The 20,054-nt window shown below is 37.6% G+C and overlaps 1 protein-coding gene across 2 annotated transcripts in view; it reads left to right on the top strand.

The window, feature by feature from the left end:
• Positions 1–15,462, top strand: part of sema3aa (sema domain, immunoglobulin domain (Ig), short basic domain, secreted, (semaphorin) 3Aa) — a 93,563-nt gene extending 78,101 nt beyond the window's left edge. For both annotated transcript variants that reach the window (XM_077234681.1, XM_077234680.1), the window contains exons 4-17: positions 1,814–1,933; positions 2,583–2,676; positions 2,774–2,893; positions 4,539–4,681; positions 4,822–4,936; positions 5,124–5,193; positions 7,533–7,677; positions 8,038–8,257; positions 8,673–8,764; positions 8,949–8,990; positions 9,077–9,234; positions 11,145–11,212; positions 11,674–11,819; positions 13,012–15,462. In XM_077234681.1, coding sequence (XP_077090796.1) covers positions 1,814–1,933; positions 2,583–2,676; positions 2,774–2,893; positions 4,539–4,681; positions 4,822–4,936; positions 5,124–5,193; positions 7,533–7,677; positions 8,038–8,257; positions 8,673–8,764; positions 8,949–8,990; positions 9,077–9,234; positions 11,145–11,212; positions 11,674–11,819; positions 13,012–13,743 — 2,265 coding nt within the window. In that variant the 3' untranslated portion in view covers positions 13,744–15,462. The remainder of the gene's footprint in view (positions 1–1,813; positions 1,934–2,582; positions 2,677–2,773; positions 2,894–4,538; positions 4,682–4,821; positions 4,937–5,123; positions 5,194–7,532; positions 7,678–8,037; positions 8,258–8,672; positions 8,765–8,948; positions 8,991–9,076; positions 9,235–11,144; positions 11,213–11,673; positions 11,820–13,011) is intronic.
• Positions 15,463–20,054: the final 4,592 nt, after the last annotated feature.

The following is a 20,054-nucleotide window of genomic DNA, read 5'->3' as shown; positions in this document are numbered from 1 at the left end:
ATTATGTACCCTGGCAATATTTCATTATGTTTGCCTGATTCACATGGGTGAATCAATCTGTACTTTTTAAATACTGTGCAATAGTTTTGACATTGACAAGCTCTTTACTGTTATTATCTTTTCATGACTTCACTCATGTGTGAATGAAATTAGTCACTACTGTGTTGTTAGTATTGCACATAATTGCAGATGTGTCTAAATCATAATCTCCAACACTCTTCTCTTATCTGAATGGGTATCATATATCTCTCACTCTTATAAAGGAACGCTCACTTCTCTGCGTCACAGCTTTGGCCGCTTCTTTATGGACCTTGAAGATAAAACAGCAGGGTTATATGTGTCTAATTACACAGTAGTTACACTGTAATTACAGTACACCACCCAGTTATTACAACTTGAGGTTTGTATACATAGTAAACTGCAAAGAGTGCCAGATCAGCCACCTCTATCTCACGTGAATGCTGTACTTGGCTCTATCGGAGCAGGCAAGGGCCTCGAAAACAATAACGGCCATGGGACATTTGAAACATTCCGCCCTGTGCAGGAAGAGATTAATTTTATAGCGCACATGGAATGATTATGTTAGGAATATACACATTTCCTTTAGCTTAGAAAAGCCATTACACTGAAACACTAAAGTTCCTTTGTGTGGGTTGACAGAGATGGGTCACACATATGTGCGAGGGAGTGATCTGATTGGCTGCCATATGGAAGTTGCAGGTGAGGTAGGTCTTTGGTTTTATAAGAGAACAGAATGTGTTGCCACAAAATCTGCTGATGCAGAGTGCTATATAAGCCTTTATAATGTGCTTTGAATAGCCTGTACAAACTGAACTGAACTGGATGTAATCGAGGAAAACAGGCCTGCATTTATCTATTCTTTTGTTTTGCTTTCATCACACACATGCGTACAGTGAATAAGAGTGTGTATGTGTCTTTTTGTGGTGAAAACACACACACACAGAGATGGCAACACCCTTTCCTGTGCTCTTAAATGACAACTCGCGTTCAGACGGCACACATCGGCCGAGACCGTCAGTGTTTACACAGATGGACCTGCTTTATTTTCTCAATAGCTGTGGAAAGGTGTGTGTGTAGGCACATAGGTGTGTGTTTGTGCGTGCACTATGTTTATAATGTGTCGGTTTATTATTGTTGAACCTAGCCCTCGCATATTTTGCAATTGAAAGGGAATGAAAGAGCATTCATTCACATTAAACAATTCACTCATCGGTTCTTGCCAACTCACTAAGATGGCCCAAAGACATGTGCTATACATTTCCCTTTCATCAAAACCAGACACGCACTAACACTTTCAGCACTAATGAGAGTTGGCTGACAGGATATTGAGATGGATAAAACAGGTGGGATCATCATCAGTCAACCAGCAGGAACTCAAAGGCATTTTAATGACATGAAAAGCTTAAATATTAGGCTTACATAGAATTTAAATCTCTCGTTAACCTATTTATTACAGATCTCGTGTCAATTTAGAAACATTCTCAAAATGTACTTGCGGTATTATCTTTCATCATAAGTTATAAATGCATTAGAGGAGTTATACAGAGCCAGAGAGTCTGAAAGTGAGAAATTATTATATTTGCAAAGTATTTTACAGGAAAACTTGAAACGTGGTATATTATGTCGTGTATATATATACACAGTGTATATATATATTATACTCAAATGTTGTATTTTATACAGTATCTTTAGCAAAACAAATGTTTATTTGGTGTCAGTGAATATTTTAATAGGAATGTTTTTTTAATATCTGGTTGGTTAACACATATGTTTTTTGTTATGCCTTTTTCAGAAAGAATGCACAAACTTTGTGCGTGTGCTGCAGTCGTATAACCAGACGCATATTTACATATGTGGCACTGGAGCCTTCCATCCTATCTGTTCTTACCTGGAGATGGGGAAAAGAGCAGAGGTACAAAGCAACACCCCCCAATCCCCCCCCCCCCCCCTACCACCACACCCCACCCCACCCCACACACACACACACACACACACACACACACACACATCTCTACATCAATAATTAGAAAACTTAATTTTCTTTAATTGGATCTCAGCAAAGTAACGGCATTAAAAGATACTCATGTGCTCATGTCCATAGGCTCATTCACCAAACTGTTTAAAGGAATGAAAAGGAAATTGATGATTTAACCGGTTAACAATTTCAGCCCAGTGAAGTAGAAAATTAGAGTGTCACAAAGCAGCGAGTGTGTTATTTAGAAGTGCCTCAACTGTGGGAAATGAGATGGCCTTTACGTGGTGGAAAAATATCAGTGAATTTCACCATTTGATCCACACTAATGAATCATGGCCTAAGTGCACTGAATGCCTCGACGTAACAAAAGATAAGTTGAGTGCTGTTCTTTTTGCGTGAGTTAAGAGAGATCCAAATCTAAAGGAGTTGAAGGATTTTGTGTTTTCTTCAAAAACTTATATATTGAGAGACTTGTGTTTCCTGAACAAGATCCTAAAGGCACATTTTGACATTCTCTCTCCATTACCTCATCCAATTACTATCCATGCCTTGCTGTGGTTGGTTAATTCATTATCCCTTTCCACAGGACAACATCTTCAGACTGGATGCCAGCTACTTTGAGAATGGACGTGGGAAAAGTCCCTATGATCCAAAGATGCAGTCCTCATCGCTCCTGATTGGTGAGCTAGTTAGAGATGTTGTTGTTTTGTCTTTAAATTGTTAGAATCAGTTATCTGTGGTCTGATTGGAGATTTTATACTCTTATCTGTTTGTCAGATGGAGAACTGTATTCTGGAACATCAGCAGACTTCATGGGACGAGACTTTGCCATTTTCCGAACACTTGGGTCACATCATCCAATCAGAACTGAGCAGCATGATTCCAGATGGCTGAATGGTAAATATTCTGACTGGACAATATTTTTGTGATATAAAACGTTACTGCGATATGACTGTTTTAATGAGCAAGTATTAACTTGTTCAGAAATACTGATTCATTCAGGAACAAATCAAGTGACTGTCTTTGAGTGAGTCAGTGAAATATTCATTCAACTGATTTGTTCAAAATGCTGAAGCATTCAGTAATGAATCAAGTGATTGTCTTTATGAGTGAGTCACTGAAATTGTCACGTTACCATTTTGTACAACAACATTGATTCATTCAGGAGTGTAACATTGCTTTGTGCTGCTTGGAAATCCACAACAGATAATTCTGCTTTGAATTCATACCATGATATGAAATACAGTATTAGACATGCCGTTCTCTTGTAACTGAGATATTGTTCAAACTCAAGTCAATTTGTAAAGACACTGCATATACATGTGCTTGCATATGTGTCTGTCTGTGCATTTTTATAGACTTTGATTTTTGTCCTAGTGCTCAATTTCTATCCATAGCTTGCTGCTGAAGTCATCACACAGTATATGTTATTTTGCAAAGCATGTGTCTGCCAAGGGCAAATGTGTGAAATAAATGTACATTTATGGGTTTTCTTTTGTGTGCATGAGTTTATGTTCCTGCACGTGAGTGTGTATGTGTGAGAGAAAGAAAGAAACTCTTTGTGAACGTCTGCAGGAGAGATTAGCTCGGCCGGGGTGTTGAGTGTTTCCTCTAACATCCCGCCTGCATTTTTGCAGACTTATGGACACAAAAGGTCAATATCAAGATAGGAGAGCTGGTCAGGATTTTCCCATGAAGTTAATCCTGTCTCAGCTGTTCCTGCGAGTGGCTCTCGTTTCACCCCTCATACAGGGTCAACGTCCACGCCATCAATACCCCCCTATATTCTCGAGGAAAGGTGCTTTTGAAAACGCTCATCTCACCTTAATCCTCGCTGTCTGTTACCACGGATACATTGGACGTTACTTCCATTTCGCCTGCACTGAAAGCTGTCTCGCACAAAAGAGCCAGTGTCGTTTAGAGGATTAGTCACATGGATATTCTATCAAGCCCTTATCAATAGAGACACGGGCCCCTTGCTATCCTCAGACAGTGTGGCCAATGACTGTTGATGGTTATTCTTCCTGAACTTCAAAGAGGATCAGTCTTTATAGAGCAAACATTCGGTTAGAGAAAGTTTGGAAGGCTGGAACAAGTTGAATATCTTTGGGAAACAGTCAGAGTATTGAATGACATGGGTGGAACTGTATCATTGGCGTCTCTACGGACACATACACACTTACTGTGCATGAATGCAGTCGGTCTTCGGTAAATGTTTGTTCCGCTGTTTAAACCTCACATTCTGATGGGTCTGTTGCAATGTAATGCAGCACTGCATGTCGCTGTGTGCGTGTGCCGCCTGCGTGGGTGGGGGACGTGTTACATTTCATTTCTGAGAGCGAGTGAGCAGTCACAGCTGGGTAAGAGTGATCCCCCTGTAACTGGCGATACTGAGGTCTTGGCTCATTTTGGAAAAGCTAATTAAGTATGCAATAATTTCTGTGTGTTGGAACTTCCCTGATTTAAACAGCTCAATTCCTTCTATATCTTCTTTCAGTACTATGAAACTGAAGTTCTGATGCATTGTGTGTGTGTATTCCAGACCCCAGGTTTCTAGGAATACACCTGATTCCAGAAAGCGATAATCCTGAAGATGACAAGATCTTCCTGTTCTTCAAAGAGAATGCCATGGATGGTGAACATACAGGCAAAGCTACTATCTCCAGGATAGGACAACTGTGTAAGGTATCATCACATACAGAAACATAAAACGAACATGGATAAGCAAACTTTTCCAGTGCCTTTGTACACACAGTGTTATCATATACGAATGTTTTTTAAAAAAATGTAAGAACATGTGGCTAATCTGCTTGCATGTTTTCTAGAATGACATGGGTGGACACAGGAGTCTCGTGAACAAATGGACGACCTTCTTGAAAGCCAAGCTGACCTGCTCAGTGCCCGGTCTCAATGGCATAGACACACATTTTGATGAGCTGCGTAAGTATGTCTATGAACGTTGTAATGAAGTAATGTAATAACGTTGTAATGAAACACTTACAATGAAGTGAAGTGGGGCAAACTTAAAACAATTGGCACATACATTTCCATTGCTAAATTCCAGATGCTGTCAGTAAAGTTTAAGGTACATTTATTAACTTTAATTTTTTTTTAATTTAACTTCCAGAGGATGTGTTTCTGATGAGCGCTAAAGACCCAAAGAATCCAGTGATCTACGCTGTGTTTACTACATCCAGGTAATACAGACATACATTCAATTAACCTTAACAGATATTTCATAAGAAGTTACATAGGATCCTTTCCTTTCCTTTCTTCTTTCTTTCCTTTCCTACTTATTTTCTTTCCTTTTCTTCTTATTTCCTTCTTTATTTTCCTAGCTTTTTTCCTTTCTTCCTTTCCTTTTTTAATTCCATTGTCCTTCCTTCCATCCTTCCCTCCCTCATTCCTTCCTTCCTTCATTTCTTTGCTTTTCCCTTCCCCTTTTTTTCCTTCCTTCAGTTTTTCCTTCCTTCCTTCCTACCTTTATTTTTATTTTTCCTTTCTTTTCCTACCTTTGCTTTTTTCTTACTTCCCTTTTCTTCCTTTCCTTCCTTCTTTCCTTCATACTTTTTCTTTCTCCCTTCCTTCTTTCCTTCTTATTTTCTCTTCTCTTTTATGAGATGACTGATTTTTATGATGCATGATATGTTTGGCGCTTTAGAAGCTTTGCAGTTCAGTAATCTGGTTAAACTCAGACTGGCGCTTCACATCGCTGCACTCTGGATGGGAATTTCCTTCTTATCCTGGTCTTTGCCCCCACTTACCTGTTTCCCCATTCAACTTAAGCTCAGTGGAAATATGATTAAGGTGGTAATCTGAATCTCACTCCCCAGCCAGACACCCTCTTCTCTGGGCTTGCTGGTGAGGAGCGGAGGGCTGGGGAGGGGTGAAGGCAGTAACAAAAGCAGATAAACGATTTTCAAAAGAGGGGAAGACTTTTAAGATGATGGATGAGCACACTGTGTGTGTGTACGGAGGTGTGCGTGCATGTAAACATGAGATGAGGAAGAAGACAAACATATCATGATTAATCACTGTCAAAAAGCGAGAGAGGCAAAAGCGATAGTCCAAACCATGCACACCGTGCTCATGTGTTCCCAACTCACTGATTTCCTAATGTATGCAGGGAACACAACACTCAAAAATTCAATTACGGGCTTTAAAGAATTAGACTGCTTTAATTGGTTTTCTAAGTGCCCTGTTTCTGAGATGAATAGAAGTGGATACTAGGAACTTGCTTTTAATATTGCCACTTAATGAGGCCTGAACTCTGCGGTGATGGATCAGTATTGTACACTCTCGCTCTGTCTGGGTGTGTATGTGTATTAAGAGTGTGAAAGCACATGTATGTGTATGTGCGTTTTTATGTCTGGGACCCTGACTGAGTGATAGGGAATTCGTTTATTCATGTGCCCTGTGGTTAATTGATTTTCTCACTAATTAACATTTTACAAATGCTAAGGGCTGATCCACCACAGTGTGTTTGGTTTCATGGCTGTATACGGGGAATAACGGCTTGGATACACACATATACACTGCAATACAAATGCTAATTTTGTACATCAGCTAAAACACATCAAAGTAAGCATGAAATCAGAATCAACCCTTTTTGGTCTGATTGTGCTCGATTTATTTTTGCTTATCGTCGCTGTCGGGCTGAAACCTTGTATGTCCAAAATTGCTTCTTTTCGGAAAATGGAAAAAACACTATTTTTTACATATTTAAACCCTGTGTTGTCAAAGTTGATATTGTGGCTTCATCTGTGGTCAGACACTTGCATGTGTCATTATCATTAATGTTTTACCAAAATCAAGCTTAAATGGAGTTACAAGGTTTTTTTGATACATGTTTTGTCCATCATTAGAACGGCCGCATCTGATGCAGCAAGTGAATCGCATTATGTTTTCATCAACTTACAGGTTATAGAGTTTATTATACTGTAGCTATCTGGGTATCAATTGTTTCTGTCATTTGGCCAAAATCTCATGTTATAAGTGCTACGCATATTTAAGACCATATTTGCTATGACTTGACAACAAATCTAGACTAAGACACTCTTCTCCACTTCTCACATACATAAAACATTAGCTTTTACATATATTGTGTTTCTTCTTGAGTAAAGAAAATTTTCATTTGTTAAATATTTGCAAAATCCATAGACAGACATAAAGTTTGACCAATAGTAATGATTTATGAAAAAAGACAAAATATAGACATACTGTACAAGGTTTCTGCCTGACATATTTTACATTTGTCTTTATGATCTTTCATCAAAATATAAAAAAAAACTTGATTTTTCAGATGACATTGCCAAGCCCCCTCATAATTTATAACCACCTGTCAGATAGAGACCACCTGTCATAAAGCTCCATTTTTAATTTTAATCAATTCCTGATCCATAAAATCCATGCAAACATTTGTCCTTCCCAACATTTTTCTTGTTGAATTAAAATGGATAAATCACTTCTCATATACACGCTTCTGGAAATGTAAGATTTTGTGTAACCTCAATTTTCCCCCCTCTTGTTTCCCCAGTAATATCTTCCGTGGATCAGCTATATGCATGTATAGTATGGCAGACATCCGAAGGGTATTTCTTGGTCCATATGCCCACAGGGACGGGCCAAACTACCAGTGGGTGCCCTTCCAGGGCAGAGTGCCATACCCCCGTCCTGGCACAGTGAGTACTGGCCAATATATTTGGCATTAACACTTTTTTTTTATGTTTTCTGACAAATTACAGCTTTATATCTGTGCATTTTTGTTAAATAATAATACAAAAAAATAATAATCACACTAAACTATTCTTCCAACTAATAATATACTGTACTTTATTAGGCTATTTGGAAGCACATTTACCAGAATGTGTTTGATAATTAATTCTTGCAAAAATACTTTTAATACAATAAACACGTTTTTTAATAACACTTCAAAAATAACTAAAACCACACTACATTATTCAGAATTCCATACTGAGACCTGAACCTCTGCATCAGTGAGAAAGTTTAACCCTTCATCTCCCGTCTCTTACCCACTGTAGTGTCCCAGCAAAACGTTCGGAGGTTTTGACTCCACCAAAGACCTTCCCGATGATGTAATAACATTTGCACGCCTGCACCCAGCCATGTATAACCCTGTGCAACCGATGGGTGGGAAGCCCATAGTTGTGCGCACGAACGTGGAGTACCAGTTCACTCAGCTGGTAGTGGACCGTGTGGAAGCTGAGGACGGCCAGTACGAAGTCATGTTCATCGGCACAGGCTAGTAAAACTAACCAACACGTTGTCAATACAGAAATATAACTTCTAAATAAACAAATCAAAGCCTTAATCCAAGAAATCACTCAACTCTTGGGGGCCATTCACACAGAGCGCATATCTGACACATTCCATCATATAATCCAGGTTTTCTAAGACTAAAATAAGAAATATCTTGATTTTAAATTGTTTTAGTTTAGTGCAGTTTAGTTAGTAGTTTAATGTAGTGGTTGCATTGTCTGATTTTACAAAAATTGAAGTCATTTTGATCTCCCCTTGAATGTTTGAATTTATTCACACTCATGTTGTTTCAGACCCATATGATATAATTTTTTTCTGAGAAGAGAAAAAGTTATAATTACTAAGAGATATTATATAAAACATGATGAATATTAAAAATACTCTAATCCCAAATCAGATTTAGGAACCGTGTTGAAGGTGGTGACCATTCCCAGGGAAAGCTGGCATGATCTGGAGGAAGTGGTGCTGGAAGAGATGACGGTGTTTAGGGTATGAGCTCCAACTGTTCATTACCCAGAGAGCTGTGCGTTTCTGCTTGTTATTGGAATCGAAATCCTCCAACTATAATTTTCACCTTACATTTAATTGCTCTCCCATAAATCTGTCTGTACAGCCACAGCATGTCATCAAACAAATATCCTCGGATCTTAAAATGCTTTGTTTTCTCTTTTAGGAGCCAACACCTATTACTGCCATGGAGCTCTCCACTAAACAAGTACGTCTGCTTGAAATTACTCTTCAACAGCCATTGACAGAGAGTAAACCGTGTCCTAATAGACTTATATGTTCATCTGTCAACAGCAACAGCTGTACCTCGGGTCAGATTTAGGGATTTCCCAGATGCCCCTGCACCGCTGTGAGGTCTACGGGAAGGCCTGTGCCGAGTGTTGCCTGGCAAGAGATCCATATTGTGCCTGGGATGGGACCGAATGCTCTCGATATTTTCCCACTGCTAAGAGGTAAGCACATATTGATCTTTTTTTTCAATATTTTAGTGCTTTTATTTTAGAATCTGGATCAAATGACATGTTCTTAAAGGGACAGTTCATCCAAAAATAAAATATTTGTCTATATTTACTTACCCTTGTGTCATTCCAACCCAGTATGACTTTCTTTCTTCTGTGGAATGCAAAATAAGATATATTTTGAATAACTTTTTTTGTCCATACAATGAAAGTCAATGGGGTTCAAAACAATCCCATTTGATTTTTTTGAGACATTTTTCAAAAAATTTAGGTGAGTAAATGACAAAACATCATTTTCCGGGGAACTATCCCTTTAAGTCAATGACATTTTAGCACAAATTATGGCACCATATTCACTGTTCAGGTGTTAAGGGCACTGCAAATTCTGCATCTCAACACACAACGCACACGCATAGACAAGCACAAACACCTGGATCCAAGTATTCACGCTGCTTTTAAACACGCTTTAAACACATGCTTACAATACACCATGTACCACTGTTAATATATTTATAGTAAAACACACACAGTATCAGTGCCAGCTACACCTTCGCAGAGTAAGAAAAAGACTTTGGTCTCGACACACCCTCGTGGCACCAGGATGGTCTACGCCACTCCAAATATTTTCACTGTGCCTAAAATGCAAAACAGACGTCCTTACCGCTCCTCCCGCACGTGCCGAGACAGCCAGAATTAAGGAGTGTGTGTGTGTGTGTGTGTGTGTGTGTGTGTGTGCGTGCGTGCGTGCGTGCGTGCGTGCGTGTGTGTGCATGCGTGTGCACGCCTTAGCAAAAAATTTTACAGAAACGAGGAGACACAGAGAGCTATACACTGAAATACAAGAACAGAACAGGAAAAGAAAATTAAGAAGATCATGGGGAAATGGCATGGCTGTTTCAAACACGTTTTGCACAGAATCTCAGCAGGTTTTCATATTTCACTCCAAGATCATTCTCCAAGATCTACTGCAGCTAAACCTCAGCTACAGTCAGCCTTCACACCAGATTCTGAATGTTTTCAGTTCGACACAGTAAATCTTCTCAGCCTTTTAGTACAGTTGTGAATGGATAAGAGTGCAGGCCTTGGCTCGGTCCCTAGCCCATGTTAGCATTTAACAGGTGAAGCTTCCCTCTTAAAGTGGTTGTAAATGCTATAATGGAGAATGAAAGACTCTTTTAGATGAGAATTATGTGCAGAGCTGTTGTTACAATATATTTGAAGAAAATATATTTGAACATTATGAAATATCTCTCCATGAATCAAACCAGGGCACTACCACATCAAGCACATGTCCTTCCTTCATGCACATCAATTTCTGTCGTGGAACCACATGGATTTGCAAGTTTTCCCAAACACTGCCTTTGTGATGACAAACAGATTGCATTGGATAAATCAGTGTTGCCATGTTGGCCAATGTTGGAAGAACATTGTTATAGTTGAATTATTGTCTCTGTGCATTAACCTAAAATAGTATAAAGCATTTTACCATCTAAAAAAAATCACAAATCTTGTTTACGTCTAGAGTGCAATATGGTACAATGTAGGTGTTTGAAACAACAGTGCACTCTAGTGGCCTGGGTGTAGTAGTGCTGCAAATGATAAACACTAAGTTTCATTTTTGTGTTTTAGGGTACAAACCCAGCCAACAGGGAACATTCTCGAATCTGTAATATTAACAAAATGTTTGTTCAAAGTTAAGAGAACATTCAAAAATAACATTCCCATTATGTTTATAGAACGTTAAATGGAACGTTTTCTTAATGTTTGCGTAACGTTCAGAGAACGTTCAGAAACAACATTTTGATTTGGAAATTAATGGGTATGTTAGAAAAACGTTCTTAGAACATATTTTTGTTAGCTGGGAGGATCTACATGTGTCTTATTCAATCATTTTTGTTAAACAGGAGAACAAGACGTCAGGACATCAGAAATGGGGATCCTCTTTCCCAGTGCTCTGATCTGCAACATAATGGTAAGAATAAACACATATGGTGCATCTACTACATAGCAGTGGCATCTCTGGCTATATATATATTTCTGATCATGCATAATCAATCATTTGCCTAAACCAACATGAGGACATGCAAATTCACCTCATTAAAAAAAAAAAAACATTAACAACCTTCAAGGATTGGCCTAAGATTGGTGCATTTAATGTTACACAATTTATATAATCTAATGTACTGAATATTGTGCAATTGTGACCTACTACAATTGTACCTAAAAAGCAACTTCCAATAATTCAATGAAATGAATGGTACACTTTAATACAGGTGATCAACAACACATTAGAAATCTGAACAATGAAGTTTGCTTGAGAAGAATTTATGCACTATAATCTTTCATTTGAGCAGATGCACTGATACATTCTTCTATTTCAGTACTCTGGGCATTACTGAACATTACCTCCTCATGTGTCTGTGTGTGTGTTAGATGATCTGGAAGGTTACAGCAGTGTGGAGGAGAGAAGTGTGTATGGCGTAGAGAACAGCAGTATGTTTCTGGAATGCAGCCCAAAGTCTCAGCGAGCTTTAATCTACTGGCAGCTACAGAGACCCAACGACGAGCGGAAACATGAGGTACATGCATATACACTTAATAACAAATTACAAATAAGTCAGCAAGGCATTCACTTAAATTATGTGTTTTCATTGTAAACTAATATTGCATTTCGGATATGTCACTGTCTAGTATATAAATATATTTGAACCGTTTTTCTCAGGTTATCTTGCAGTGGTCAGTTTCCAGATTCTTCACATATTACATTACACTCCCTGATATTGGCATTCTATTTTAACAGAACAACACTGCTTTTTGGATTAATTTAAACGTTATTGCTATATTCTGTCTAGTCTATCTAATGCACCAGCTATTATTTATGAATACCGAAATATTTTTTTTAATTTTCATAATATAAAAATGCATTTTAAAGATAACTTCTGTGGCATAACATTTGGTCTGCCATTGTCGGCCCAAATATAAAGCTCCGCCCCCCCAACTCACGCCATTGGTTGAGTCATTGTTGTGTTATGATGTCACCGAAGCTGCATTTATTTGATCAAAAGTAACTTTTTTTATTTTAATATATTTTAAAATGTAATTAATTCCTGTGGTGGAAAAGCAGAATTTTCAGCATCCATTTCTTCAGTCGATGATGATTTGCTGCTCAAAAACCTTTTTCTTTTATTATCAATGTTGAAAACAGTTGGGCTGCCTAATATATTTGTGTAACCATAATATATATTTTTTAGGATTCTTTAATGAATAGAAAGTTCAAAAGAACAGCATTTATTTGAAATAGAAATATTCATTCTTTACTGTCACTTTTGATCAATTTAATGTGTCCTTGCTGATGCTGAATAAAAGTATTAATCCTACTGACCACAACATTTTTAATTATCATTAAGTAAAATGTTTCTGTTTTAAAAAGGTTAAGGAGAATGTTGTGACTAGTACTTTAAGGGAATTTAATGAAAAGGATATGACATAATGACCCTCCTACCCACCCACTGCCACACATACACCAGCTGTGTTTCTCTTTCTGATATGATCAGGCAAAAAATAGCGCTAAAGTAACACCTCAGCCCAGACGGTCATCATGTTAATATAATAACGGTCAAATTTCAGCCTTCCTGCTGTGTAAGAAAATCCCCAAACTGTGCTGTAGTTTATCCTTGCACCCCAGATGTGACCCTTAGCATTTAAGTCCTGGTCTGGGACCATTTTTAAAAAACGAGCAGTTCTAACTCAATCTCTTTTTCTCTATGTCAGATTGTGATTGATGAAAGGGTGAGTCTTACGGGCCAAGGTCTACTGATCCGAAGTCTAACCCAGCCTGATTCAGGAGTGTACCTCTGCCACGCCGTAGAGCACGGCTTCATTCAGCCCTTGCTGCGTATCAATCTCCAGGTCATCCCATCTCAGCGTGTGGGTGAGCTGCTTCTCCGGGCGGGAGCCAATGATAAGGATCCCTCCCCAAAACACAAACTCTGGTACCGGGATTTCATGAGCCTGCTGGAGCACCCAGATCTCAACAGTGTGGACGAGTTCTGCGAGCGGGTTTGGAAGCGAGAGAAGAAGCCAAAGGGGAAAAAAGCCCCCAAAGTCAATACCGGTGCAGGTGTGGGTATAAAAACAGAGAAAACCTCTCAAATGACGGCTCAAAACTCACAAAACCCAACGCAGAGAGCCCAAAACACACCAAAAGTGCCGAACAACCCGAGTGTTCAGATTCTTCCCAGGTCCACCGGCTTGCAGAGAAGTCAAGTCCCGGGAAGTACCATGAGCACAGAGATCCAAAGCACCAAACCGGACACTCAGAGCGCGCAGAAGGTCCAGAGTGCTCCCGAGAGCCCAAGAGCACAGCCGAACCAGGGGAAAAGAGGTACCCAGACCCCTCAGAGAGGACCTCCTAACACAGCCAAGTGGAAACAGCTCCAGGAGAACAAGAGGGGGCGCAACCGCAGGACCCACGAACAGCAGAGACCACCACGCAGCGTGTGAGACACACACGCAACCTCAGTCGACGGCATACACTTGTAAACATCTGCATCAGTCTCTCATACAACAGACATGCGTGCAGTGCGGCCATAATCGATAGCACAAAACTCAAAAACGGTGAACTCAACTGGAATCCTGCTCATGTCACCCGTTCACCAGGGAAAGCACATTCTCTTTGTTGTTGTGATGTGACAGCAAAGACCTTTTACACTACTAGTGTTACAGATCTGACGTCATACACGTGATGGTTTTCATCAAAGCACTCATTTCTAAGACAGTCGTTTGCCAAAAAACCTTTGTGATTAAAAGGGATAGTGCCAACGGGAAAAGAAGTTGCATTTGGTATCAAAGGAAACTTATTTGTCGATGTGACAAAATACGGTCTGTGATTGTGGAAAAGACGTGGTGGAGCGAATTTGGCACCTGGAAAACTGGAAGCCAGTTTTTCTGATTTGTAAAGACTGTAATATATGAGCAAGCATTGTACTGTACATAGAACAACACTAAGTAATTATGGACACAATTGGTCAAAGGTGAAAATGAGGCATGTCTTAGTAACAGCTTGTCTAACCTCTGATCCTCAGAAGCGTTTTGATGTTCGTGTTGATTGTTTCAGATAATCAAGTGGGCCTGACTGAAAAAAAAGAGGTCTAACTGTGGTGACCATTTCTGCCAAAATTTAGGTTTCAAAAACAACGTGCATGAGTTGAATGAATAAGCTCTTCCAAACCAGTTGCATAGTCAAACTATCTGCGGATTAAAGCCGTACAGTTGATCGTTCTAAATGTCGGTTGCGTAAAAATGAAAGAACATCTTTTTAGTCTAGTGTATTTCTAAATTATTATTACTCCTATTTCGTACGTTAACGTCATTCATTTGCCAATTCAGTCTATGTTAGGCTGAATTCTGAGTGACTCTAGTATATGTACATATATACAGCGGAACACCACTTGATTATTTATTGCTGGTTATTGTTTATTGTTCAAAGGGTTGCATTTATTTTTGATATTTTTTTCTATTCAGTTGTAAACGTGGCTGACGAGCCGCAGTACCCATAGACGGACCAATTATTTGTTTTTAGGCTAAGATTCTTGTTACGTGTTAGCAGATGGGGCTTTTTCAGATCTCTTCTGTATCATTTTATCTCTGTTTTACGTTTTTTTCTTTTTTTCTGTCTCTTAAGGTTATCTTTAGGTCTTTCTTTTATTAACTTCATTCATTCATTTAAAACCAACAAGAAATCCTAAATAATGTCCAATGATTAGCTGTGAATCTCCCTAAAAAATTGTGTGTGGGTTCGGTCAGATTAGATGCCGTGGAGAACACACTGCATGTGAATTCTGCCTTTGTGCATCTTTATTTTTATTGTCGGTGTGTGTCGTGCGAGAGGACATTTCTGTGCCATGCAAGATGTACAAGATGTGAATAATATTTTTGCCGTTTGCAAAGATTACATCATCTAAACATACTCTGTCCCTTTTTATGTATTATAGGTCCTTAGTCTTTTCACTCATACAGGTTCCCCCCAACTTTTCTGCAATTGTCATTTCAATGCGATACAGAGGTATATCCACCAGATGGCTCTCCTGTCCACTCCCTGTCCCAGATGGAGTTGATTTGGAGCTGGCTGGTGAACCAAGGGAGGAGAAGGGAGCTGTCAGTTATGTAAAATTGGTGTTTCTGGCATGCATTTGGTTGTCTAAATAAATATTTCCTCTATAATTTCAGGGTGATCGTGGGTGGATTATTTGTATATTTCTGTGATGTGTTTTTGGGGATTGGGGGGTATAAAATATATTTGTATATACAAATATTGTATATACAAATATACAATATTTGTTTGTATAATAATACAAACAAATATTATATTAAAAAATTTGGCGGAGAAGTGGTAGGCGGAGTTTCCTTTGCAGCGCCTCATACGCGTTTAACGGTTCTGGTACGCAGCAGTTCGCGCGAGTCTTCAAACGAGCAGCAGGTAACGTTTACGGAAAATTACATTTATCCTACCATCACCATGCTACTCTAAAAGTTGCTGCAGAATGCGAGTTATTCTTAACTACAATAAAAGTATAACTCGATTTCAGACGCATTCTGAGTGACAAACAATGTCATTCGTTTTTATCCAAGGAATAAAAGTGCAAGGTGTAAATACATCTAACAGTTAGTTAAATTAAATCTTAAGTCCATTTCCAGCTCTAAATTGTAAGGAACTTATATCTTTGATTTCATAGTAACGCTTTACAATAAGATTAATTTGTTCATTACTCATGTATGAACTAACATGAAATAACCATGAGCAACACATTTGTTACTGTGGGCTATATCGTAATTAATACTACAACTGTCAATTTTTTATTCATGTTATGTAAAAGTCAGTGCATTAACTAATGATAACAAATAGAACTTTTGAATTTAATGTTATAGTAAATGCTGAAATTAATATTAACTAAGATTCATAAATGCTGTAGAAGTGCAGTTCATTTAGCTAATTTTAACTAATGAAACCATTTTGTAAAGTGTTACTGATTCATGATAGCTAACACTGTCTTTCATACATATAATACATACATTAAATTTACAACATGAAGAAAACTAAAAATTAATTTTCCATCATTACCTACTTGATTCTCACTGTTTTGTTTGGTAAAGTAAATAATATTTAGTAATATTATCATAATTTCCATATTTTCATTTGATGTGTTATGCATTCTAATAATTGTATCAACATATTTTATTAGAATGCCAAGGAAAGAAAGAATAGAAAAAAAAATCAAGAAGTAATAATTATTTTTATTTTGTGCCCTTTTTGGTCCCTCAGCCCCTACCCCTGAGGAGGTCTGTGCACGCCACTGACATCATGTAGTTTACGGTCTCATTTTTTAAATAATCAATAATTACTCGAGTTGCCAATTTTGGTACATTCCAGTTGCTTTTAATTTTTAAATCATAGGCCTACATTTGTTAGTTATTTAGTCAGATTTTTGCACAAAACTATTTATTTATATTTATTAAATATAACCAATGTATGCCAACAGAAAATGACTAATTCACTCATTTTTAAAAATTAATATCTCATCTCTCTCTGTATGTCTATGATAAAAACTGATTTTAACGGTTTTATTGCAGACCCTCCAGCCAATCAGAATCGAGTATTCAGACAGACCATGCATAAATAAAAATAAAACATGGCTGTTTCGAAGCTTAGTTTCTCTCATCCAAATAAGTGTTGTGTCCGAAATAGCTCCCTAAACTAGTGTTCTGCCATTTTGTGTTGTCTGTATTCTGAGTGCACAATATTCATCCTCTACACTGGAAATAGCGAATGAGTGAAAGATTCGGGATGCTTCTGTTTCCAACAGAACAGTCTCGGTGCCATATTAGGAGAAGAGGGCAGGGCGAGAGAAAACATGATCAAATTTAATTTGTTCTCGCGAAGCTCATGACGCGCCAGGTTTAAATATACGGAAGCTGGACGAAAAAAGCTGATGTTTTCTGCAAATAAAGACTTAAATTTCGGCCTGTTCCTAACAAAAAGCTATCATATGACTTTAGAAGACCCTAAATACAGCGGACTACTTTAATGACACTTTTTTGCGGGGCATGACAGCCACAGAGGAGCCTGGACTGCGCTTTTGGACTGACATGAGGGTGAGACGGACCATAACAGAAATTTCACCTTACTCTAACTGTGTAGTTCCTAAATGTTCATTTTAATGTCTCATTTAGATTAGATGTTTAGCTTTTTTTCCACTGTGTATAATAAATTGTGACTGTTATGAAATAACAATAGGCTAAAGCACAACATTGATACAAACTTAATAGGCGTTGATAATTTTGTTTTGTAAATATGCCTTGCAGAATACAGATAAGACAACCAGTTGAGACAAACATCTTGTTCATGAAGTCATAAGCTGACTATTTGTTAATATATATATATAAATATGACTCATTCTAGAATTGGGGGTACATTTCGATTCTCCCAGATAAACCTTCTTTTATTTAAAAAATAAAATAAATAAATTTGAATCCGTTTTGAATAATACAAATTATATTACACTATCACTAAAAATAATTCTTTATGTATATTTACGAAAAATATCTGTCTCTACCTCCTGATTCATACATTCAACTTGAATTATCCATTATCAAGTCTAATTTTCAAATATTTTTGTGTTTATTCTATTAAGTTATATAAATAATTGCATAGAATATATATTTTCTGTATTATTTGTACTTTAATTAAAAAAATTGATTTTGTGTCTGTCCCTAGGTTCTGGTCAATACTGTTATAAAAAAAAACAACAACCTCCAAAGCATTTGTAGAAAAAGCATGTGACTTGCACCAAACTCGCAAACTCTGGAAAGCAGTGATGTCAGTCATTATTCTTCTCTCATTAATTTGTACAAAATGTTAAGGATACACTTATAGTAGATTAATTATTTGTCAAATCTATTATTGTGATATTGCAGTGAATCTCTCATTGACTTTTAAAAAAAACGATAATATGGCGAAAACCCATAAAATTCTGTTTTAAGACATTGCATGTGGTATCTGGTTTGAGGTTAGCATTTTGAGCTAAAGCACAAAATCGTGGAAAATGTTTTCTGTTAGAACATTGATGTTCAGTATTAATATTTTAAATCTTACAAGTTTAAGATCAGCAAATAATGAAAATGTTGAATTTAAAGTGCAATCTATGAAAATAAAAAAGTTTAAAAATATCCTATTTTTTCTTTTCTTTCTTTCTCTACTTGAAATGTACCCACAATTCTGGAATGAGTCAAATATATATATTGTTTCATTGTTATATAGATGTTTTGTTGCATATATGATTCAGTACGCATTTTTAACTTAAGCTTCTTTGTCATCTGCATAATGTAGCTATTTAATGTCACAGTATGTTCGTATTACCCCTAGATGGCGTCCTAAGTTACCTCTTTTTTAACAAAACTCAGCATTAATACTCAATGAGTCAGGAATGGGTTTTATTGAAATGTGAACTGCAAGATATTCTATATAACATATTGCTCTCTATCTTATGGTTCCTTTACTATGTTTAAAATTTTACTATGTAAAATTGCTTTAATAGCAAAGTACTAAGCACTGTTTATTTATTCTGTGCACAAGGTTTGACCTGAAATGAGTGTGCGCATGTAAGTGTTTGTGAGAACAGCAACAGAAATGAAGCTGCCCTCGACACATCCATCATCTCCGCCACATCAAAAGTGTCCTCAGAAAGCAATTGTGTCACTCTGTATCCTGGAGATTTGTGCGTGTGTGAGTTTGTGTGTCATAAGCACACATTTATGAGCGCACAAGGCGTGTGCGGAAGTGTTTGCCTACTCATGAATCAGAGGTCTCTTCACATTGTCTGACTCACACACATACACCACGGCCCTGAGGGTTCTGGGTTGAAAGGAGATTCAGGTCAGAGCCAAGGCAAAAAGTCTCTCTCTTGCTCTCTGTAAGTAAATGTAATTACTAGTGCACATTTCGTCATGCATTTATTGCTGGAAAATTAATTCAGCTGAGTATTAGATTCTGACTAACTAACAATGTGATCCTTCGCATACACTTGCAAACATTTACCTAGAGTTGTCTGAATCAGTATTATTCAGATAAATTAAAACTAAAACTATTCAAAATTGTTTTCAGTAATTGAAATAAAGCTAAGATAAATTATAAACGTCCGTTAATAACTGTAAAAGCTTAAACTAAAATTAGAAATGTTGTCTTGGAAACTAACTGAGATAATAGTGTTTCTTTACAAAGTGACATCGCCAACTACTGGCCTTGCATGAATAATACAGCAGTTTTAGTTGTTTTCGCAGATCTGTGTGAACGGAACGTTTTGACAACATTGTCGGCTGTGCGCAAAAAAACGCAACGGAAAACCCTAAAGCTTAAAGCTTAAGCTACATAAAAACATCAAACAAAACTGATAAAATGACAAAAGCACAAAATAACTAAGATCTTTCCTTTGCATTGTTCGAGTACAGACGATCCCTGTTCACACGGATTTGTGGAAAAACTACTAAAAACGCTGTATTATTCATGCCAGGCCAGTAGTTGGCGATGTTATTTTGTAAAGAAACACTATATGCGTCTGTAGACTAAACAAGTAATGCATGCGCGTGGCGTCACATAGATAACAGTGTAGATAACACTGGGACAGTAACAGTATCGTTTTCAAAAACTTGCTCTCTGAAACCCGTTTTCAAAAGTTTGCGTTTTCGGGCCCTCAAAATTCCATTGTTGTGTAAATAAAAGGCCACAACGCATACACAGTTTTTAGTTGAAAGCTGTCATG

Source organism: Siphateles boraxobius, unplaced genomic scaffold (genome assembly GCF_051911475.1).
Source record: "Siphateles boraxobius isolate OS27281-9 unplaced genomic scaffold, OSU_SipBor_1 19, whole genome shotgun sequence".
NCBI classification, from domain to species: domain Eukaryota; kingdom Metazoa; phylum Chordata; class Actinopteri; order Cypriniformes; family Leuciscidae; genus Siphateles; species Siphateles boraxobius.
The sequence above is the reverse complement of the archived record's forward strand: the minus strand, read 5'-3'. Positions and strand labels throughout refer to the sequence as shown.